Source organism: Halictus rubicundus, chromosome 11, assembly GCF_050948215.1.
Source record: "Halictus rubicundus isolate RS-2024b chromosome 11, iyHalRubi1_principal, whole genome shotgun sequence".
Taxonomy (NCBI): domain Eukaryota; kingdom Metazoa; phylum Arthropoda; class Insecta; order Hymenoptera; family Halictidae; genus Halictus; species Halictus rubicundus.
Window position 1 is genome coordinate 8,678,943 of NC_135159.1, and position 24,814 is coordinate 8,703,756.

A 24,814-nucleotide genomic window follows, 5' to 3' on the forward strand; every position below is an offset into this window, starting at 1 on the left:
GTGGGACAGTGTACTCACGCCCACGCTTCTCGTTTTTGTGCTTGTCGATTGTTAGTACAAAATTCTCAAACAATAAACCTCTGCTTCGCACTATCATTCCTCCATTTCCAATAATACACGTGTAGAAATGAAACTGAATTAAAAAATGAAAGACACAATTCTTAAAAAGAACTTAAAATTATAATTATAATTACAAGCATTATTATTAATGCTGTTATATATAATATATATATATATATTTATATACGCGTAAATAAATTATAATTATGTGTATAATCATTCTCTGAATTATAGTATATAATTATAATTTATTATCAATGTTATTGTATATAATATATATAAATAAATTATAATTACATGCATAAAATTAAATATGTATATATATATATATATATATACACATTATAATTAAACTATAATTATTTTTCGTGTATATAATTTAATTATAAGTATAATATATATAATTATAATTTATTTACTTAGTGTAGTTTTGCACGAAATCGATCAGCACTGACGTAACAAATTAATTATAGTAATAATAATGTAGTAATACTGTTGAAGTGTTGATTGAAAAATTATTTGGCTGCGTTGTGCTTTGTGTAGAATGCAAGAAATTTTTTTTCTGGCCAGCTGAATCTATTGAATAAATACGTTTTCAATAGTTAACACAATTCTGCACAGCTTTGAAAAATTGTAAATACTCAACACTTGTAAAATTGTAAATATTTTATTTAATAATAAAGTTTAATATGCTATTAAAATTGGCATGGAATTAAATATATTAGCTATAAAATTAAAGTGAACTATGAATTCAATTTAAACGTGCACACAATTCTAACATTTTCTGAGAAATATTAAATGTTTTGTTAAATAATATTGGCACACTGTTATTTAAACAAGAACATAATTACGTCTCTTGCACCCTGCACGGAAAGCTCTCAGTGTATCGATCACGGAGTACGCTTTTAATTACACATTTTTCTACCGAGAGACATTATTAATTAACAAATTAGTCTACCAAAATAGGATTAACAATACGATTAAATTTTCGGATGTTTCATTGAATTTTGAACTTACCGATCGGAATTCATTTCATCTTACATAATAAACAAATGATTTCGACCAGATTTGAAAAGTTGGCGCGCTGGTTCGAAACGTTCGCGCGCCAAATTCAAAATGTCACTTCCCTCCATTTCGCGAGAAGCATCGAAGTTCCTTTTCTCTCGTTTTGTCTCTTGTCGGTGGTACATTTCGAATATTGTTTTCTCTGCGGTTTTCCTTCTATTCTTTGGCAATGCAATTTAGTGAAGGTGCATCGTATTCAGATACTTTTGAATTGTTCGAATAGCTCGTGCATGCGTTTACAATTATGTTTGGTACTGTAGCATCGGCGCAGCGAGATTCGGATGATGAGCGGTATTCATTCTTAGAGCCGAGATACTTTTGTTGTACCACTCGTCCTCCGCTGACATGCCTGCAATTAGATCAATTTATTATCATTTTGTTAATTTAATTCGAACATTCTTATCAAAAGACAAGTCAATCTCAGGTGAAGAATATACGAAGAAGATTTTATGCATTTATAGCCACAATGAGTAGATTTAATTTAAAACAGTAAAAACATCAGAGGAATTTAAAATAATGTTACATTATTTTCTTCGTATAAAACATACGAAGAACGAAAATACATTTTCATTTCTTATTTCGTTTTATTTGCGTATTATATTTTAATGCTGTATAGTAAATACGAATATTCCATTAATTTTTGCAAGACACTGTCCAAAATGAACCCGTCAAGGTTACCATTCAATTATATTAGCAGCCACAAAGATCGAAATATCATTTATTGGGAACCTCGATGAAAATTTCTCTGACCTTTTCAACTTCTACTAGTTCGAAAATGCAATTACACAATTTTAAACGCATTATCTGTGCGTGGTCATCGGAAACTCATTATTTATCGGCACAGATGTAGTCTGTGGCCCCAGGCACAAATAATAATGCGACATTATTTACCAAACACGCCTCTAAAATCAAAACAAAATTATCTTGTTATTTAATTCGAATAATAAAATCCAGTGACATAATACAATTCAATTAAATAAAAATAGATCAATGTTTATTTGAAACATAGAATGACATTATGAAATTTGACATAGTACATTTTAAATGTTAATTTTTAACATAACAAATTATTTGAACAAATCTTTCATTGCCTATCCAACGAATAAATATAAAAATTTGTACTGAATTGTTTAAATAAATCTACGTCACCACATTCCAAACACTAAAATCGACTCTTCAAAATTCCCTAGTGGCGGTAGAACGTTAAATTCCAACGAGAATGCATTTAATCACTTTTATACATTTATATTTGAATCAATTTTTCATCAACTATCGACAAATGAGCACAAAAATGATTGAATCTCATGGAACAATTCAAATAAATTTACATCGCCAGATTCTAACCAATGAAATCGCCGCTTAAAATCCCCTAGTGGCGGGAAAACGTTCGAATTCAAATCAATTTCCCCGCGATTTCGACAAAAATGCGTTCAATTAATTCCACACGCCTAACAAAATTATTTTAACTATCAAGAATTGATTGGACAATAGTTATAAGATTGATTAGTCACTCCCAGGTAAATATTTGTTCGAACTTAATCCGGAAAGAACAATTTATTTGTGCGATCCAGGGTAGATATAGGAAACGAAATTTCTTTTTAGAAAGCGATCAGGCGATTTGATTCACGGAGTACACTTTCCCGTTGGCCGATCGCGGATGGTAATCGACCGATTTGCTATCGCATTAAGACGTTAAATCGTTACGAGGAGCCGCCATATTGGCGGAGAGCAGTCAGCTACGGCAGCGAGCCAATCCGCGAATAGTCTTGATTCGATTTAAAAGCGATATTCCATCTCGCGCCGGAAATGATGTAAGACGGCGCGAACCCGGAAATGGAGAGGACGTCTTGGACGTACGTTTCCACGGGTATCCGATTCGCGTCATTTCCGGCACGGGTTTTTACGCAATCAATCAATAATTGCGAGTCAGCACTTCGGGAAAATAACGGAATTGCCCGAAAATTCGATTTCAGTTTATTTATATCGTAAACAAATTTTGTCGTGCATGCACGCTGCAACTGCGCGGAAACGTTTCCGGCTTTGATACGTCGATTTCGAAAATTTTTATCGGTTTTCGATCACGTTTTATCGCGTTTCGAATGGGATGTTCGCCATCAAGTAGATCACTGTTAAAGATGATTAATTTTCTAGGGATAATTGAAATGGCCCTAATGACCTTGAAAAATTTGTTCGATTACTCGGACTACTTATCTTGAAAACGAGCGTCTAATACGATTATGTTCGTTTTGAAAAAATATTACGAGCACTCACCCATTGCATCTTGTCTCATACCAGTGACTGCCGACATGTTCGATGCAGAATGCGACATGGAAAATGGCTGTGTCATACTCGGATAAGACGTTGTGCCCATCTGCAAAAATCACATTCAACAATTTTAACGAATTACAGATAAAATTAATATCTTATCACAAATTAACGAAGAATTCGGTAATGTCTCAATATGTAAAAAAAAAAGAAAAAACAAAATATCGACACCAACGTATCGTTGAGATAGTATTAATCCAATGATAAATCTCTTTTGTGTCGAATGATCGTTTTTATGAAACTTTTACCAACATATTCCGGAAATTTTCCTGATTAAAATGACTCGAAACACGACACCATTTAAATTGCGTTTATTCGTTCAATCCACGATATAGTAAAACCTCGATTATCCGAACTAGTCAGTGGAAGATGCTTGTTCAGGTAACAGAACAGTTACTTAGCTACGGTGTAATAATAAATAATAATAATAATAATAATAAATCGCTTCAGATAGAACAGAAAAACGTTCACGGACAATGGAGAATTCAGATATCAGTTCGGATAATCGAGGTTGTACTTGATTGGGAATTAAACGAATACATATGATCCAAATTGTATCGTGTTTGTGCTCATTTTAATCGGAAAAATGTGACAAATACGTTGGCAAAAGTTTCATAAAAATATCATTGAAAACAAACAAATTATGCGATTTAGTTGGTATTATCTTATCGAAACATACAATTTAAACAAATTAATATCGAAATGCATCAAATCTCCGATTTATTCAACAGATGTGCTAATCCGAACATCGGCAACAAAATGGCCGTTTAAAATCCGCTGATTACAATTCCATAGCGAGTACATAGAATTATAATTTACGTAACGAATAGTACAAACCAAACTCGATTTTGCGAAACGAATTCCGAAACGAATCAATTTGTAAATATCGACAAAGTGTAACCCGTGCTCTGAGGAATTCGATGGACAGGTATTTCCGAAAGTTTTTCCAACCGACGAACCGGGCATAGCCGAAGAATTACCGACTCAATTAAAGCAGTAGGCATTCGGTAATCTGCCCGACCCAACTAATCAGTCGAAATGCAATTTAGGCACATCGACCGATAGCGATGCGCCCGCCGGACGGTCAGCTGCACTTCAATTTAATACCTCGGTTAAAATCATTAACGAGAAACGCGTCGGACTCGTCCGCAGCCTCGCGATACTCCTCAAAGTGATACGTCGATTGTCACATAAACAATCTGGCCATAAATTGAAGAAAAAAAAAAGATGTTGCCGAAATCGAGTCAAAACGCAGATAAAGTTTGCACTGTAAATTAACAGTGCAACCAACAACAGCATTTGGACTGCATATAATTTATAATTCAAACTACACATCCTATAATTTACCGTGTAAATTGTGTATGACGTTAGACTGCGGATTTTATGCATTTATGACAAAAATGAGTAGATATAATTTAAAACAGTAAAAACATTGAAAGAATTTAAAAATACTGTTATATTATTTCCAACCTATTAAACCTATTAAGAAAAAAATTAATTTCTATTTGACTCCGGTTTGTTGCAATTCAGAAAATTTTTATTTTGCATAAACATCCGTCTATGCCAATCAGTCTAAATCTGATTTATTTTGAGAACTTTTACTTTTTTTTGTGCTCAAGTTTATTTGTATGTTATTTGTTAATAAATGTACTTTTTCCAGACCTTTACGTACACTATGCTTTCTAACAATTAAGTTTTAGGAGACTTCATTATTGTCTTTGATACATTATTGTATCGATGGTACAACCGTGGAAGGGGTGATTTTACGAGAGAAAATAAGTCGAAAATACGGAAAAAAAATTTTTTCGATTGAGGCTTTGTTTTCGAGAATATCGAACTTGAAGATTCGTCGGGTTGGCGTGCGTTAGAATGTAGTATATGCGGGAAGTAGAATTGGTCGGTCATGATCAGACGCGTCGGACGGCTCTTACCGAATAGCACGCGTATTTGCTGCATTTTCAAGCTCGATTTTCTCGAAAACGGAAAAATATTATTCCTCATTTTTTATTTAGTTTTACACGTATCAAAACCGGGACGCCCTGTATATCATATTTTATACATACAACTAGTTGAAATTGTTAATTGTAATTTAGAATTCAGAGCTTACAATTTAGGATCTAAATAATAATTCACGATTATTCATCGACTATATACAAGAGAAGTCAAACTACATTTAAATTAACCATGTGCAAAACAATTTAAACTACTAATATCAAATTAACCATGGCCGAGAGAATTCAAATTGTTATGTTGTCTATGATTCGAACAATAATTGAGAGAAAAATTCTGTTCCAATTGAAATTAAGATTTTAGCGTCTCTTTTTCAATCGTAAGTTGTTAAGAAAATATCAATTAAATCGGTTGAAAAATTAAAATGAAAATTTCAGTTAAATCAGTGAACAATTATTAATTTCCTTTGGTTGACTTTTTGAGCGACTGTTGGGATACCGTGTCTCCTGTAAGGGACGACGGAATACGTACTTGAGGGTAGCGATTTATGCCGTTTATGCTATTATGGGGATGAGGATAGGGCTGATAGCCTCTGCTAGCGCCGGGGTAGATGTTTCTCATCATGGCGCCTTGGCAAGCTGGAATCGGAGTCAAGGCTTTCTGGAGCTGTTTCTCCTGCTTCCGGTATTTTGCTCTTCTGTTTTGAAACCAGACCTGTCAACAATAATTATTGCGGCGTTCAAATGAAACTGGCTGCGACGTCAAGCATTCGTAATATCAGTTCCCTACATATATAAAAATTCGGCAATTAAAAAAAAATCTATTAGGTCCGTCACTCTGAAACTTTATATCCAGTAACGTTTTAGAAATTTACAGTAACTTTTTCGAAACATAACATACATCCGATTCAAAATTGTACCTAGAATCGTGTGCGTTTAGAACGTTTTTCATCTTACAGACCCTGACGTGACGAGATTCAGTCATTAAAAAAAAAACTATTAGGACTGTCATTCTGAAACTTTAAGAAACTTTAAGAAATGTACAGTAAATTTTTCAAGAAAAAATATTTATCCAATCCAAAGTTATAAATTGTATACCTAGCGTTTTTAATCTTGTGTATTGTAAAATCTGTTACAGCTATCGTGTTAAAACTTTGTCTACTATTTCTCAGAGCAAAGAGGTTCTAATCACAGCAATCATAAAATAAATCGTAGTGCAAGGGGTTAAAGTGCCATTCGAAATCGACTAGCAAAGTTTCGATTTCTTACATCACGAAACAGCCCCTATAAATATATTCTCATTCCAGCTGATAAAACCCCTGGAACCGTTCCGTTTGCAACGAATAATGTGCAATTAACAGTGACACGATACTTTCCCATCGTTTTGCGATTTTGGCCAGTGCGCAGTCCTCGCGTGACGCAAGAGACCGGCTTCTTTTTTTTTTCCCCCGGCCGAACAATAGCAAAATTTTTACAGTTTTCCGGTCGCCCGGAAAGCAAGCCGAGTAGTTCACGCATCGCCATTTTGCGCCAGAGAATTTCCATTGTTTCGCGGGAATTAGCGCGCCCATATTGGGATCGCCTCTCCAGGCCAGGCCAGCCGCGCTATAGTCGGTTGTCTACGTCGAATCCACCCCCTCCCCCAAGGCCCGGGGGGCTTCTTCCATTCGTTTCGCTCCTGTTTTTCTCGGTTCTTATCATTCCCTATCAACCGCCCCCCGCCCCTCGGCAAAGGGGCTGGCAACGTCACCGGCGCCTCTTGATTGGCCGATGCCACCGCCGTGACGTCACTCCCGGCTCCCTCATTGGCCGACGCGTTTTATCGACATTTCTACTGTGCATCAGATCTCACCCCCCTTTCATCCCCCCGCGCGCCCCTCCCACACTCTCTTTCCATCCCCGCGCACGCACGCACGCGCGCACGCCATTGCGAAACCGCGCGGGGGAGGACACGGGGCTGCCCGAGGACTTTTTCTACCATTTTTGTTCTTCTTATGCACCTCTTACGGCCTCTTTTTTTGTTACCCCCTCCCCCCGTAGATATCGCTTTTGTTTTATTGGCCGGCCTCTTGTTTATCGGTCGATTCTCTGGGCACTTGACTTTGTGCAAAATAGAAAAATGTTTCCGTTGATCGATTGTTTTTTGTTAATTTTCTCGTGAAAATTCAGCTCGTCACGGTGCGAATTAGAACGTCTCTGAAAAGCGAGCACACGTTATTCAATTGAATATTTTAGCGTTACTTTGTCGTTTATTTACCACAAAACTGCGAGACCATTCGACACGGGACTTTATCGTACAGCCGCGTCCATGTTTCGACTACGTACTCGAATTTTTAGAAGTGGGAAACATCGGAATTCGGATTATTATAACCGATTAGGTGCAGCGCCATTGAAAAGTACCTGCTGCGGTGAGCCTAATATTTTAGGTGATTTCGTGATTTTTTCACCGAGAAACTATAAATCCACGTGTCACGGGACTTCGAAGGCCATTTTTGTCTCTGTTTCGACTATGTTCTCGAATTTTTCGAGACCGGAAAAATCAAAATTCCGTTTGCTGCAAGCAATTATGCAAAACCTCGAAAACCATATTGATACGCTAAGGGAATTAGGTTTAGGAATTTTTTATAGAGAAACTGGAGAATCAATTGTTACAGGATTTTAGTGTACGTTTGTGTCCGAGTATATACTACATTTCCAAATTTTTTGATGTCGAAAAATTCAAATTCGAGTTTGTTAGAAGCAATTGAGCACACCCTTGAAACAGACCTTGTTGCGCAAAGGGTTAGGTGGACTTGACGATTTTTTATGACGAAACCGCGAAACCTCCGATCAAGGGACTTGAGCGGGCACATTTGTTTACACTTCAACTCCATCCACGAATTTTTCGAACGATCGAAAATCGATACTGTCTTCGTTATAAGTGTAATAGTCGTTATAAGTCAAAAAGCAAGTATGTAGTTCGGTGCATTCGAGTGTCCATTCCTGTATCGACTCCGATCATTTTTTGAGCGAAAAGACTCGCGTTTGCAGAGGGCAGAGCATCGACAGGAAAAGTGAACGGCTCCCTTTTATTTGCAACCACTCCCTGGGAGCTTTTTGAGAACATATTTGCGCGCGGGCGCGTCCCTTAAGGCGCACACCCTGTAAGAACTGGAAAGCTAAGAGTTCGTAATTTAATCACCGTGCTCTCCAATCTCGTCTCTCTCTCTCTCTCTCTCTCGCTCTCTCTCGCTCTCTGGCTGTCCCACGGAGAGGAAGATGGGATAGCGAAAGTGCGGCACCCTCTCTGGGGGAGAACAGCTCAAAATGTCTGCTACTTTGAGCACACCGCGACCCAGAAAACTATGCTTCTCCGCGCCGCCTGAGAGAATACTGTGCGCCAAAACCGTTCTTCCGACAGAAAAATGCGCCCGCGACAAAAGTACACGAAGTATCCCACCCCGTATCTAGATACTACAACTTCAATTATAACGTATGTACCGTCCGATCCCTGAAAAGTTAGTTTAAACAACGGAGAACAATTGATAAACGCTGGGTCAATCGAGGGCAGAAGATGAGAAGGAAAAGTGATCTATAAGAATTTTTTCTGAAGAAACTGTTTGACCTATCTGAAAAATTCTTGCCGTGTCCGAAAGCTCGTAGTTCGAGGTAGTTTCTAGAATTTTTTCATTGAAAAATATTTATAATTGTGGACGATACAATTATATTCCTTAGGGTGCTTTTCGTAGCATTCGATAACGAAAGATTGTCCGGTTCGTGTTAATTGAAAAACAAAACCAGCCGTTGGAAAAAATTGTCCATCGGCAGGATGGTAGTGTTCAGTCTGTGGAATAAGCGTGCAATTTTTTAAGTAAATCGATGCGGTGGTTTTTGAGATATTTTGGTCGCGAACGTCGGAAGTGTGGTTCCGAGGAAAATTGTTTTCGAGCGAGTTTTAAAAATAAACGCAACTGCATCGGTAATATTTTCCGAGGAGAGTAAATGGAAGACGTTAGACGGCCATATTTATTTGGTTCTCTCGTTTCCTGGCGGATAGGAAGTCGATTTTCTCGTAAAACGCCCACTAGGTAGGCAGGCTTCGATCGGAAGTCGAATCGAAGTAAAAAGGTCGAATGAAAACTCAGCTAACTCAATATCGGGTCTCGGATTCACCTTTCTTTTTCTACGGCGTAATGGGATTTCTTGTGCGGTGATTCGAGAATTATTCTCTTACCACAGTGCTACCCCTTTTTTCTTTTTTATCATTATCATTAATAAGGACGTTATCGTCGCTTCTTCAAGCGATTCCGCTACCCTTCTAATCCTTTCCAAACTTATTACATGTTTCTGAATACGTAAAAAAACAATTGTTTCGAATATTCATTGTTCCTGACGAGGATTAACTTGTTACACAACGGTATATTTTAAACTTTGCGATTTTTTTACGGGAAAACCGGGAAACCAATTCTTACAGAATTTTGGTGTACGTTTTTGTTTAAGTATCGGCTATATTCCCAAATTTTGTTGATGACAGAAAAGTCCAATTTGATTTTTTTATAAGCAACTAAGCACATCCTTGAAACAGACCTTGATGTAACTGGGGACCCCAAGTAGTATTAATGGACGCTGTGCAGCTGTTATTTTTTGCAACCGACTTAGAAAATGTTTATTTTGCATAAAGATCCACAATCCAGCTGTGTGAACTGATTATGTCTCAATTGTCATGATTTTGCAACGTAAAAAGACGTCCGCCCCACTTTATGCATTGATTTCATTCCACCGTTCTTAACCATCATTGTATTATTTAAAATCTTTGCAATCCAAAAACCTGATCAAAATCGTAACACCGAAATCCTTGGAATTATTTATGGTCCCGAAACGAGCGTATTTGCACCACAACCTGACGCAAACATTTCATTGAAATGTTTATGTCCGGAGGCTGCAGTCGGTTGTAGTTGAAAAAAAAAGAAGACGACAGTGGCAAAGATAAGAAAAAGATAATAACGTAACCGGAAAGGGGGTCCTCGATATCCCCCATGCTTTTTCCCCATACCCTCTCCCTGCAGCATCTTCTTAGCTCTCGTCTCCTAGGGAAGGAAGAACCTCGGCGAGGCCGAGACGTTTCAGATCTATCTAGGGTGGAGAGAAAATTCAATTTAAAATGGCGGCTCAGATATAATGGCAGCCTCCGGTACGGCACCACCCTCCCACGCTCCCTCCCCCCTCACCCTACAACTCATCTCAACTTTGCCACCGCTGTTCCCTACCTATTTCTCTTTCATCCGAAAGCACCCTGCTGGGCTGCGAGAGCGAGCTCTCGTTCGCTCGCGTGTCGCCATCTTACACGATGCGAGATGCCATAACTGGCGATGGGGGTCTCTTAAAGAATTCCTCTCGAGTGCATTATACCGGCGCGCGAAACGTTTCACGTTGCTCCCACGATTTTCTACGAAAATTTACAGTTAGTGGTGCCATAGAATTCCAAAAAGAAACAAATACTAAAATGAAATAATTCTAAGAAAAAAAAAAGAAAAAGAAATAATTCTAAAATGTACAAAATTTAAAAAAGGGAGTGAAGTATACGAAAATTAGTATGATTATACTCTAAAAAAGAACAATATCCTATTGTAAAAGATATCGTAATAATTTTAAATAATAATTTTGAATATTACCGAATAATTTGGAATGTTACTAATCAATTTAAAAGTGTTGTAACTACTGTCCCAAATTACAATAATATGTTCTATAAAATATTCTAATAATACTAGAAAATGATTCAGAATCTAGGCAACGATCTGGTTCATAAATAATTTTCAGTCCAGCTAACAATTTGGAATGTTGTTGTAACATTGTAGAAGGTTATAATAGCAATTGGCTATAATAATTAAAACTGCTAATCTACCATTCACAATATTTATCACGATATTCTGAAGTGTATCACAGTAATACTATAAATTAAATACTGCTTGGATCACGAAATAACGTTTCCTTTCAAATAAAGAAAATGAAGAACGTCTAAATCCCTGAGAAGCGAAGCGTGCGATATTTCCCGGAAATTATGCGAACACGTGTCAAATTCTCTGGACGAGAATCATGTTTAATAAAACGCAGAAACCCTTTTTAGCCATCTGCGCGATGGTGGAAACGCAGTTGGAATGTGCGAATCGTTGCTTATACGGGAAAATGACGCGGAAATGATTAAAACATGGAGCATGAAGACCGTCGCATATGGTTGTTAGGACCTTGTACAGCGAATCGAGGTTCGAGTTTCGCGAAGAGCTACGTCGCAAAACAAGTTTTTGTTTTAACATCTGTGAGACTGAATTTTATCTGGAAATTCTATTCGCGTGATTCAGCCAATTAATAGCAATACTTTCCCACGCCCCTATTTTAATTATTATGTTCCCCGTTTTTTCTTTTGAACATTTCGTTTCTCTTTGATCACTAGGTGAAACGAATCGAGGTATCCATCTCTAAAAGTTGCTGTTTGTCACCTCTTTCTAGCGATGTACAGACCAAAGAAAAATTAAGAACGCTTAAAAACGCCCAACTTCAAACACCCATAACTTCTGAACCAGTGAATTCCTAACATTAAGTCGTGGATTTTCGGCATTTCCTCGCAAAAATATACAGAATTATGTAAAAAAAAGTAAAAAATTTCTGGTCTCCCGAGGAAAAGTTCAACCCAAATCTTCACGATTTCACATAAATTCCGTGGGGTCAAATTACAGATATTTCTCGGTAAAAGAATAAACAAGAGAGCGGTAAATATTGTTACTATGGACCGTTATAGTTCTTTTCGTTGCATGATCCCCACGGTTTCCCTATGCGAAACAAGTCGGCAAATCATTTTCGAATCGTCGAAACGTCCAACGGCAGATGAAACGCAACAGATTCGGGGGCGGGGAAGCGCTGTGGTTTTTGACGACATTAAAGAAGGATGGAAAGGGAAAGCATGGCGGCTTTGTACGGTGTGTTTCGCTGCTCCGGTGCGCGACAGCAACATGGCAGCCGAATTCCGAGCGGTACATATTAAAACAGTTGCCGGTACGTTTCGCTCTTTTGATATATAATGCAGAACGGCGTTGTTTGTGTTAAAAGCCCGGGACCGCGGCGACTTAACCCTGTTAAACTGCGATGCTAAGTAAAACGCGGTTTGCTTTTACTCGCTCCGCTGTAATTCATGCACAAAGCGTCCGTTTCGTCCAACTTCGCGACTTTCGAACGCCGACTGCGAATGCGAGAGCGATCCCGCCGTCGATCGTCTTCAAACGATCACTGATTTACGGGCCTAAGTCCCGTTTAGGTCGAAGCACGATTACATCTGCAGATTTTTGTTTCCAACCCTTTCTGCGGAAAAGGAATTTTGCCAGAAGGCCGTGACGATGAATTATTTGTGAAGTGCGTGAGAGTTGACGGAGGTACAGTGATTGCGAGTTGGAATGGCCATACATCCAAGTGTTTTTGAGAATTTTTTCGTTGCAGAATGTGCGTGTCCAACTACGCTGCAGAATTGAGAAAAAGGGGGTGCTTCTGGAATATTTTTTGAGACGTAAAAATTTTGTAAATTTTTTCCTGTTACAGGGTTCGAAGGTACTCGCGTTGGACCACGTTTGAGAATTTTTTCGTTGCGGAGTTTGCATGTTTGAGGATACTGCAAAGTTTCGAAGTTATATGAGAATTAAGAAAAAGGGAGTACTTTTTTCATTTTTTTTCGAGACCCAAAAATTTGGTAAAAATATTCCAGTTATGGGATTCGAAAGTATGCGCATTGAACGGTATTTAGCAATTTTTATGCTCCAAAGTATCCATATTTAAGAACACTGCAAAATTCCGAGGTGGAGCCCCTTCAAAATATTTCATTTTACCCAACAATGGAGAAAAGTGAGTATCTCAGGAATTTTTTCCGAGATTCGAGAACTTCGTAGAAACCTTCCCGTTGCCCGATTCGAAAGTGCATACATTGAACAATGTCCGGCAATTTTTTCGACTCGAGAATATCCATCACCAACCACGCAGTGCAATTTTTATGATAATAATCCCAGTTCGACGGAGGGTATCGGATGAGTCACAGGGCTCATCGTAAAAAAATTTCTCCTACGCTCCTGGCAGTTCTCTTTGATCGATTTTGCAAACCCTCGAAAGGCACGGGGTGCCTTGAATCGACATTTGCGCCCGTAATTTCATTTCGCCGCCCTGCATGCGTCTTTGATTCGATTATAGTGTGAATCAGGGTCAAAAAGATAGTCTCTCTTCCTGCATGTATTTGCAATTTTAAATATTTCACTGGATACACGACGCAAAAAGGGCTCGGTGATTAATTAAATCCATCGGGAAAATGTCTGTTCAGCGTTTGCAAAAAGATTCGCAAACAAAGGCGCCCTTAACCCGCCTGTGTGCTGTACCGGGGTCATTCGTGACCCGTAACTTTTTATCTCGAAATAAGAAAATCATCCGAAATACGACGAAAGCCGGTCCCGATCCATCGTCTTATATCGGAATAAAGCTGTATTAGTGAAGTATCGGCGTGGGTCAGAAATGACTCCGGCATAGAACTCGCAGGAGTCCGAGGGTTAAATGTTGCATGTAAAGTTATACGTAAAATATCGAATTTAATCTATAAATAAATATCGTTATATTTTCTGAACTTTCGAGATTCGATGGAATATTCGGCGGGGAGATATCGATTTTCGGGGCGTCGCAGATCGATCGAGAGATCGATCAGACTTTTCTCGGAAGAATAGGGTGCAACCTACCTGGATCCTAGCCTCGTTCAATTTAGTAGATCGCGCCAATTCCTCCCTGCAGTATATGTCCGGGTAATGAGATTTTGCGAATGCCGATTCCAATTCTGCCAGCTGCTCCTGCGAAACAATTCGAGGGCCCTAGTGAAGACTATCTGACGGGAAATTCGCGAGGCTATTATTTTAAAAATTATTGAAATTGCCGCATCTCAAAAATCGAAGTCAGAGGATCAATTTCAGGAGAAAGACCGAAGACTCGTTTCACGTGTTACAAATTTTTGGAAAAAATCGAAAAATGATCTATTTAGGATCATTTTAAAGGATGGAGTCTCCACTTTCACTTTCACAGTTGCATTTTTTTCACTAGAAAGTGCGCTGAATTAGAACTTGGTAAACTCAAGGGTGGTCACGGAGCTGAAGACGTAATTTGCTGTAACTTTGTTAAAAATCATCGGAGAACGTTCCATTTAGGCTCATTTTAAAGGGCGGAGTTTCTACTTTCATCCCCATAAGTTATTTTTCATTCGAAACTTTTTAACACACTTGTTTTGGACTAAAAAGCACGTTAAATTAGAGGTTGAAACGGAAAAATAGAATTTGTTGTAACTTTGTTCAAAATTATCGGAGAATGATCGAGACTCATTCAAAACAGGAAATCTCCACTTTCATCCCCTGATAAATTACTTTTATTTCGGAAAACAAAAATTTTTGAGTTTATACAGAGTTTGAAAAATATTAGTTATTACACAGTTGTTGAAAAAATTCACATAAACTCATTTTACAGTACAAAGCTTCTACTTTCACCTCCAATGAGTCTTCTTTTTTAATATTTTCGAACTAAAAAACGCGCTAGAAGGTGCAAACAATAGTTTTCGAAAATTGTTAAATAATTTTTTTTTAATATTCGGATCACCGTAGATACAGGAATCAAAATTATTTAGAGATCATTGAAAAGTTAAACTTTAATTTTTTTGAATATTTACTATTAAAAAATTTATCCAGAAAATAAATCTTGAAAAAATCTTTTCTGCTCGATTTGTAAAAAGCATTTTTGAAAAAAATAAGTTACAGGTGGCGAAAGTAGAGACTTGATTACGCTACACAATGAGTCCGGATAGATCATCGTACGATTTTTTTTTTTTAACAAAATTATGACAGTTCGAAAATGCCCAATTTTTCGCCAAACATGAATACGTAATATTTATTTTTTAATGTTTAGATGAAAATTCAGGCTCCACGCTATCCGATGAGCCCGAGAACATGGTCGTTCAATTTTTTTTTACGAGGTTACAGTATTTCGAAAATCCAGAGATCCTCTGACCGAAGAGATCGTAGCGAGTCCTTTGAAATTGTTAATAAAAATGATATTTTCAGAACAAACCTGCGTGAAGGTGGTCCTATGTCGTCGTCGGGCAGGTGTCGGACAACTTGCAGTGGTGGGAGTGTGGCCAATGTGTGGACTCGAAGCACAAGGATCTGGTTTTAATTTTTTGAAAGCTCCTTCCGCGCCTGAAACGAGAAATTCGTCAATTAACAACATATAAAACTGCATTCAAAATTTCAAACAACATATTCTTTAAACTTCTAACTGTGAACAGATTGTTCTTAAATATTTTCGATACTTCAAATAAGCAACTTTATATTTTATGTGAAAGTTCCAAAAATTCAATTGCAAACGAAAAACTTTCAACTTTGAACATTTTCTGTACTCTAACAATTATAGTTGTGCGGATGTTTTTTACATGGAAAATGTGCTGTAGGCTCTCTCCTGAACAAGATGGTATAGTTTAATATTACATTATGAACGCGGAAATTTGTTTAAATAATTATCGCAGTGTAAGAGGTACCGAGCCGAGGACAATTGGCAAAATTATTCTGAAATAATTGCAGTAAAAATGATTTCACAGTGTTTTAAGAATAAAGATCGTTCTGTTTACAAGTAGGAATATTTATGTAACGTTATTGTTTGTTATTATTAATTCTGTTTACGTAAAGTCTCGATTTAATCACTCGAGTGAAGTGAAAGCATAATTTACTGTTACGCTGCCAAATTCTAAACGACAGACAGTCGCCAGCCGATAGTCCTTGTGCCATTTCGGTATTGGCAGTAATACGATAATATAGATTCAATACTCGCTGCGAGTTTTGCAACGTTCGAGATAGAAAGTTGTCGGAATGTTGTAACTTCACGGTTTCAAAATTGTTCAAGTATTTGACTAGTCTTCCATCGAACGCAAATTTTCCATTAAACGAAACAGTGTACGACATACTTGATGAGCTAATCGCGAAGAGGAGACTTAAGTTGTAAATACCATGCGACACTGCAATTTTTTACCGAAGATTACCGTTTCCGAGCTAGGTACGAATTTAGAAAATGCCACCTTCCCTTGTACCGCGTTTTACAATACAAAAATATTTTTTCAGAAGAAAATAATTTAGAGGATTCGAAAGTAGAAGCTCAATCCTTGAAGATAAGACTAAGAACGTCATCATCCGACTTTTTTTCACAAGGTTATAGCAAATTATATTTTCAAATCTTGGTACGAATTCAAGGAATACCACTTTCTACTTCCACCGCGTTTTGCAATACGAAAATATTTTTTTAAAAAATCATGACTAGAAGGAGTCGAAAGTAGAAGCTCAATCCTTGAAGATAAGACCAAGAACATCATCGTCCGACTTTTTTTCACAAAGTTATAGCAAATTATGTTTTCAAATCTTGGTACGAATTCAAGGAATACCACTTTCTACTTCTACCGCGTTTTGCAATACGAAAATATTTTTTTAAAAAATCATGACTTGAAGGAGTCGAAAGTAGAAGCTCAATCCTTGAAGATAAGACCAAGAACATCATCGTCCGACTTTTTTTCACAAAGTTATAGCAAATTATATTTTCAAATCTGGGTGCGAATCTAGAAAATGTCACCTTCGCTTGTACCGCGTTTTACAATACAAAAATATTTTTTTAGAAGAAAATAATTTAGAGGATTCGAAAGTAGAAGCTCAATCCTTGAAGATAAGACCAAGAACATCATCGTCCGACTTTTTTTCACAAAGTTATAGCAAATTATGTTTTCAAATCTTGGTACGAATTCAAGGAATACCACTTTCTACTTCCACCGCGTTTTGCAATCCGAAAATATTTTTTTAAAAAATCATGACTAGAAGGAGTCGAAAGTAGAAGCTCAATCCTTGAAGATAAGACCAAGAACATCATCGTCCGACTTTTTTTCACAAAGTTATAGCAAATTATATTTTCAAATCTGGGTGCGAATCTAGAAAATGTCACCTTCGCTTGTACCGCGTTTTACAATACAAAAATATTTTTTTAGAAGAAAATAATTTAGAGGATTCGAAAGTAGAAGCTCAATCCTTGAAGATAAGACCAAGAACGTCATCATCCGACTTTTTTTCACAAGGTTATAGCAAATTATGTTTTCAAATCTTGGTACGAATTCAAGGAATACCACTTTCTACTTCTACCGCGTTTTGCAATACGAAAGTATTTTTTAAAAAAAATTTGACTTGAAGGGGTCGAAAGTAGAAGCTCAATCCTTGAAGATAAGACCAAGAACATCATTGTCCGACTTTTTTTCACAAAGTTATAGCAAATTATATTTTCAAATCTGGGTGCGAATCTAGAAAATGTCACCTTCGCTTGCACCGCGTTTTACAATGCGAAAATACTTTTTTAAAAAACAGATGACTCGAAAGAGTTTGAAGTGGAAGCAGAATCCTTGAAAACGAGTCGAGTTAGATTATCATTCAATTCGATTTCGCGAAGTTACAACCAGTTGGACATTCCCAAGTTAGCGCTCAAGTACTCAGTGACGCTGTGATTGTGGTCGCCGGTGTGTTTTAATTAGCAAAAGATCGTTAATGAGGGACTTCCGCGGGGGTGTAAGGACCCGTCGGCCGGCTCGGAGGTCCGCAGGAGTCCTTCCACCACGATAAGTCGTCGTTCGTCTTGGTTGTTTCACGGTATCGGCTTTATGAACGTGCGAACGTACGGACGGGGTAACGGTGGCGAGTGAAGTCCCTCGCACTATGCTAACTTGGTTAGGGCGTTAATGACCTAATCATGTTACATGCTGATTCAATGTTCAAGGATGAATGCTGTCCACTTTACATACCTTGTCCCGTTTCCCGGTGAACGGTGAAACTCGGTCAAGTTCAGCGGGAAGACGGGAAACCTCTTACAATCCGTTTCTTGGCGAGCGAATCGGCATCTTGCCGCGATCGTATTGCGAAAATCTTCGCCTAATCGCTTGCGACCATAGTCGAAACATATGGGAAACCGTGCGCTAAAGCCCCATGACGAGTGGGCTTGTAGTTTCATGGTAAAAGTATCCCAAAGCTCTAAGAGCACCTCTTTGGTTACTGATTTTCAAGGGAGTACTTAATCGCTCATAATAATCTCAATTTTAATTTTGTCATCTTCTAAAAATTTGAGAACATAGTCGAAACATAAAAGAAACCGTATACTAAAGTCCCATAACGAATCGGTTTATAGTTCCACAGTAAAAAAATCTCAAAGTTAGCCTACAATAGTATCAGCTCTTTGTTTACTGATTTTCGAGGGTGTACTTGACTGCACATAAAAAGCTCAATTTTAATTTTGCGATCTTCTAAAAATTTGAGAACATAGTCGAAACATGAAAGACACTATATACTAAAGTCCCATAACGAATCGGTTTATAGTTCCATAGTAAAAAAATCTCAAAGTTGGCCTACAATAGTATCATCTCTTTGTTTACTGATTTTCAAGGATGTACTTAATCGTTCATAACAAGCTCAATTTTAACGTTGCTGTTGACTAAAAATTGGAGAACACGGTAGAAGTATGTGGGAAACTACACGCCAAAGTTCCATAATAATTCGTTCAGCAGTGTCATGTTAAAAAATCTCAAAGTTAGCCAAAAATAGAATCCCCCCAATGATCACTTGTTTACAAGGATTATTTATAATTTCTCATAACAAGCTCGATTACAATATCTTTATCGCGCAAAAATTTGTGGACGTATCTCAAATATAATAAAAGGCACACGCTAAAGTCCCATGACAATGCGTTTCATGATCCGGTGAAAAAAAGTTTAAAAGTAAATTAGAGACATCGATGAAAAAAATAAGCAAAGATGAGGTTCTGTAATTTCGTGTGTATCTGCGTGTGTAGAAAAAATAAAGGAAAGAGTTGTGGGTCCCCATCGATTCCAGGAGAAATGTTATGGCAGATGCGAGCGACGGACAGCTGCCAGAGTCGCAGAAACCTGCATCGTCGATGATCCCATTGATCCTGTCATTTGTCGCCGTGGATTTTACCTCGTTAAAATCGTTGGTAATTATTTTGAACACGTTTTCCCCTGTAGCAGCTGCTACTCCCACGCGTAATTGCCCTAAAGCCATTTCTTTCAATTATTGGAATTTCTAAATATACCCAACTCCGTAAACGAAATTTAATATGCAGCATCTGTCAGCGTTACCCGCTGCAAAATTATGCTCTCTGTCGTCTGAAGTAACTCAATTTCCTCCTACATCTCTCATTCCGAAAGTAATTTGAAAAATATCTCCTAAATGTTCGCAGCATTGTTAACTTTTGGGTATCTATTTCACTTCGATCATTATTCAAACCCTGTTATACACTCGCAATCTAATATTAAACTATGTTACCTTCTTCGGAACAGTTTGTAGAGTAATTTTACGCAAGAGGCAACCTTATAGATTTGCATCCTTGTAAAAGAACTTATTACACTAGCCTGCATTTTCGGGTAACTTTCAGATTTTTTTTTTATGAAACTACAAAACTTTGTATTATGAAACTTGAGCGTAATTTTTCATCTATGTTTCAATTATATCCTCAAATTTTTCTATAAACAAAATATAAAAATTGAGCTAGTTACGAGCGATTCAGTACACCCTTAAAAATGAACATGTTACTACCTCCTCATATTTTAAGCTGACTTTGCGAATTTTTTACTATGAAACTATAAGACCGTTTGTTACGGAACTTGAGTGTAATTTTTCATCTATGTTTCAATTATATCCTCAAATTTTTCTACAAAGAAAATGCAAAAATTGTGCTAGTTACGAGCGATTCAGTACACCCTTAAAAATGAACATGTTACTACCTTCTCATATTTTAAGCTGACTTTGGGAATTTTTTACTATGAAACTACAAGTCCGTTTATTATGAGACTTGAACGCAATTTTCTATCCATGTGTCAACTACACCCTCAAATTTTTCTACAAAGAAAATACAAAAATTGAGCTAGTGATGAGTAATTAAGTACACCCACGAAAGAGAACACACTACAACCCCTTTGTGTTGTAAGCGAATTTCAGGAATTTTTGAAACGAAACTACAAACGCAATAATTTTGGGACTTCACGGTGCATCTTCGGTTACATTTCACCAAGATCTCGAAATTTTTCTACGTTCGAAAAATCAAAACTGAGCCAGTTATAGCCAATTAACTTCGCCCTCGGAAAAGAATCCTCTTCCAAGCGAAAAAAAGATACTTTGTCGTTGGGCGACGGTAACTTCTCCGCAAGTTTGTTCAAGTAGTAGTATTAGATCTTCTTTTTTAAAGCGGAGAGGAAAGCCATCATTTGCACCGACGAAAGAGAAGGAGAGAGAGAGAGAGAGAGATTTCGCGGGTTCACATTTTAAAAGGGGTAAAGGATTCTCGCGGAAGACCATCGCTTGAGAACTTTTAATGCCGCGGAGAACGCAAGAGGGTTAACGAAATTAATTTTTCCGCCCCCGTTTCTCTCTTTCTGCGCCTTCCCCCCTCCTCCCCCCGGACCGTCCCTCCTCACTCATTCTTTTATTCTCGTTTCATTTGCATGAACACTGCGGTAGCTTCATCTTGTTTCCCAGCGGCGTGACCTTGGAGGAATTCAGCCCCATCTAATTCATTATTGAATAACAAAGCCTGCAAAAATGCAGCTGAGCTCGTCTCAGTGACCTAATCTTAGTTGATCTTTGTAATTATTTACGTTACCGTTGTGCAACGCGTTCCCGTTAATTAGTGTTCGTAAGAAAAATTGATTACCTTCTTCGGAAATTCTGATTACGGGAAGTGTAGCCAATTTTTTATTTTTCTCTATTTTTCTTTTCTATTTTATTCTGTTAATTGTTTTGATTTCACTGTGTTTTATTGAATTTTGATTTGTTTCATTCCATTTCACTCACTCAATTTTACTTTACTGTGATCTATTTTACTCTAGTTTATTGTATTCCATACCATTTTATTCTACATTTATATTCCATTGTATATTACTGCATTTTTTTTTATATTACTCTATGTTTATCTATTTGGATCAATTTTATTTGATTTTATTGTACTGTATTCTTTTCTATTTTAATTTATTCTGTTTTAGTCTGTTTCGGAATAATTTATTCTACAGTATTTAATTGTATTTTATCTTATTGTATCTATTACTAAAAACTTTCTATTTTTATCTAAATAATTTTGTTGGGAACAAACAGTTCTGATAATATCGATTAAAATATTGTATCCTCCCCAGTTTTGTGTCTGTCTCTCATTATCACTGAATATTTTAAAAGAGACAAGCACTTATGTATAAATTGTAAAGATAAAACTACTAATAGTTGGGTTAACCAACATTTAAATCCATGCCGCCAATTTTAAATCGACCAGAATGTTCAGACATTACCAACTGTGTGTACCACCAACATAAATGTTTCCCTATTTATTTGCGCGCCAAATTTAAATGCGAGAAACGCAAATATCACAAAAGATATAAATTGTACTGAGTAAAATGATATTTTTACTTTGAATAACAATGCTATTGATGATCAACAATAGGATTCAAATACAAAAACCAGATCGTAATTAATATTCTTCATGGCGACAATTTCGAACCGTTCACAACGTCCACCGCATTGACAACGTATCTATTACCAACATAAATATTTCCCTGTTTATTTTGCGCGCGAAGTTCAAACGGAACAAGCGCAAACAGAAGAGTTACTAAATTTCAAGAACGTGGAACAAAAGGGGATTTTCTCGTTACATTTTGACTGACTCGGAAAACGAAAATGGCCAACGTGTCATCTCGATATAGGTGAATTTTCTGCTTGTTAATTTTCGAGTGGAACGCGTGTACATTGACAAAGCGATCGGCCAAGGTGTTGACAATGGGGTGCGAGGACCGTACCATATGGTGGTACCTGTTCCACGGCCTATTATTATGTGTTCATGGGGATTTAGAGAGCCTAACGCCAAGGGTGGCCTAATGGGGTTTTGCCATGATGGCTGGGCGTAGGCGAGCATCGAGTGCGTATTATTCTCGATGAAACATGCTACACTGAGCCGAAAGAATAGAGCAACCCTAAGCACCACACTCTTCGCTTTCGTATCTGACAATCTGTTTCCTATAAATGTCAAATTTCCTTCCACAGCCGAGTCTTTTTCTCGGTAACAGAATTTTTCGACGGTCCTACATTGTTTTTCGAAGATTTAATTTTGATTAAATTGGTATTTTTAATTACAAATGTTCAAAGCAAGGCAAAGATGAATTTTTAGGTAATGGAATTGGTTAAATAGGTTTTGGAGACTTTCTAACATAATTCTATAGTACAGATAGGGTAGGGGACCCAACTACTGTGCCTATATTAATTATACTTACTTTTAAAGCATAATGAATATTTTACAAAGAGATATTTTCATAAAAATCATTTAATATATATGCTTTTAATATTCATTATGCTTCAAAAATAAGTATAATTAATATAAGCTCAGTAATTTGGTACCCTAGTTAGATTTAAGGGTTAGTTGTTGGTATGGTGCTCGTTATGTGTCAGGGCTACATCCTCATAATTACCAAATACCTATGAATCTACTGAGGATATTAACAATCTTACACCAAGTACCATCAGAGAAACTATAATCAATAATTTCGGAAATAAATTCCACATTATTTATACTATCGAGTTCACAGCCCAGAATCATTGCCAGGGAAAACATTTTCAAAGTATTTTAGGTTATGTTCGCCAAAAAACTTTGACTTTACACGGACATCCGCAGTCCAACTGAACAAAAACAATCGTATAACGGTCAGTTTTATACAAACTCCTGAACTACTCATTTGAAAAATCAAAGTTGACCTTCACGAGACCTTCACGCGTCCACCTACAAAAACAACTGACAACACCATCTCTCGAAACCGTTTAATCTCGAGTAAAAACATATCTCGCTGCGAATAATAGTAACCGCGTTTACTCTATATCTGTCCCAGATTCCTAGCCGATAAAGGTCCCAGATGCCTAGCCGATAGAAGTCCCAGAACTATCCCCGCTGGGGTATCCTGAGGTGCCATGAACGTTCGGCGTGGATCAGAGAATAGTATCTCCTGTCCGATACATGTCCTCGGCTGGACCCGTGTATTGGACATATATCGAGTATGTATAAAGCGATCACAAAGGATTCAAGTTTACAATGGAAAAATTCCAGGCCCAGGCTTCGTCGAGTCAAGGTTTGCTGGTTGAATTATTAAAAAAGAAAAAAAGGATTGTTCTTACCAACACTGGAAGTGGCCCCGACGCTGCTCCTGCCGGGCGTCGCGGCGGGCGTGGGCGGGCTGGCCTCGAGTCCCTGGTGCACGCCGTACAGTCCGAAGTCCTGTTCGTTCGAACTGGTGCTGCTGCACTTCCTCTTCTCCTGGTTGTGGTTCAGATGAAAGCTGTCGTTCTCGACCAGTCCGACGCCGAGGAGGCCGAGGTTCGGCCTGAGCTCGTCCATTAGCTTGTTCTGGCCGCAGTTCGCGGCGGCCGCCGCCGAGAAGTTCAGCTGTCTGCTGAAGATCGCCGGGAATATGTTGAACTGCTGATGGTCGAGGCTGAGGGCAGTCGTCGGCAACGAAGAGCCGCCGCCGCCGCCGCCGCCGACGGACCCGCCACCGACGGAACCGACGCCGCCTGCACCGGGACCCCCGGTACCTCCGGAAAGGTCGTTAGCCAGGGTGATGCCGGGGTGACCTTGTCGAGGTCTCTCGTTCACAGTATTCACCTCGCCTTCCAATAGTTAGTGGGTCATCCTTCTCTCGGAGGATCCTCGATTTTATATGTCAATCCTTTGCCTCGCACGGTCCCCCCCGGATTCTCCTTCTCCCTTCTGCTTTCGACAGCTGCGAGGAGCCGACTGGCAGCCGATGGCTTCGGGATTCCAGCCTTTCGCAGAGGTTTATGGGAATTACGCGATACCGATCCCGACGCAACTATACTCCAGCTCTCGCGTTAGAGGATCCGCAATGTATCCTGTTTCGGACACTTCGGGGTTAGACTCCTTTGCTGGTCCCAGAGAGTTTGTGAACGGTAACGAAGCAAATCCTTATTATCGGAAGGTACCGTGGCGTCTTCGGTACACCGAACAGCTTCAGTCTTCAGGTTCGGACTTGGAAATTTTCAAAGTTTCATATGTTAACCTTTCTCACTCAAGGATTTGACAAATCTGAGACCTGTAGCGAAGCAAATCCCTGTTGCTGAGGGATGCACTGTTGTCCTCGGGATTTCGGACTTCTCACAGGTGTAGGACTCTCAGAGCAAATGTTCCATGTCCGTCTCGGTCACTCAGGAAGAGTTTCTAATGGCGATACCTTGAGGATTCGGCGACTCAAAGGATCAGCCTTGCTCGAAGGTCCAGATTTGCTCAGAGGTTCGGCGTTGCTCAAA

General features: G+C 38.2%; 1 protein-coding gene across 1 annotated transcript; it reads right to left on the reverse strand.

Moving 5' to 3' along the window:
- Positions 1 to 471: 471 nt before the first annotated feature.
- LOC143358506 (homeobox protein unc-42) lies at positions 472 to 23,900 on the reverse strand. The gene is made up of 6 exons (XM_076795670.1): positions 23,666 to 23,900; positions 15,504 to 15,631; positions 14,135 to 14,242; positions 5,932 to 6,114; positions 3,397 to 3,496; positions 472 to 1,474 (listed from the first exon to the last, which is right to left on the reverse strand). The coding sequence occupies exons 1-6, from the start codon at positions 23,883 to 23,885 to the stop codon at positions 1,368 to 1,370; spliced, it is 846 nt and encodes a 281-aa protein (XP_076651785.1). The 5' UTR covers positions 23,886 to 23,900; the 3' UTR covers positions 472 to 1,367.
- Between the last annotated feature and the right edge of the window lie 914 nt (positions 23,901 to 24,814).

Excerpts from the sequence above, each read along its gene's own strand:
- LOC143358506 (XM_076795670.1), bottom strand. The coding sequence starts at position 23,885 with ATGGACGAGCTCAGGCCGAACCTCGGCCTCCTCGGCGTCGGACTGGTC. Across the intron at positions 15,632-23,665 it reads CGGGGCCACTTCCAGTGTTG|GCGCGGAAGGAGCTTTCAAA; the intron begins GTAAGAACAATC and ends TTCTCGTTTCAG. Across the intron at positions 14,243-15,503 it reads ATAGGACCACCTTCACGCAG|GAGCAGCTGGCAGAATTGGA; the intron begins GTTTGTTCTGAA and ends ATTGTTTCGCAG.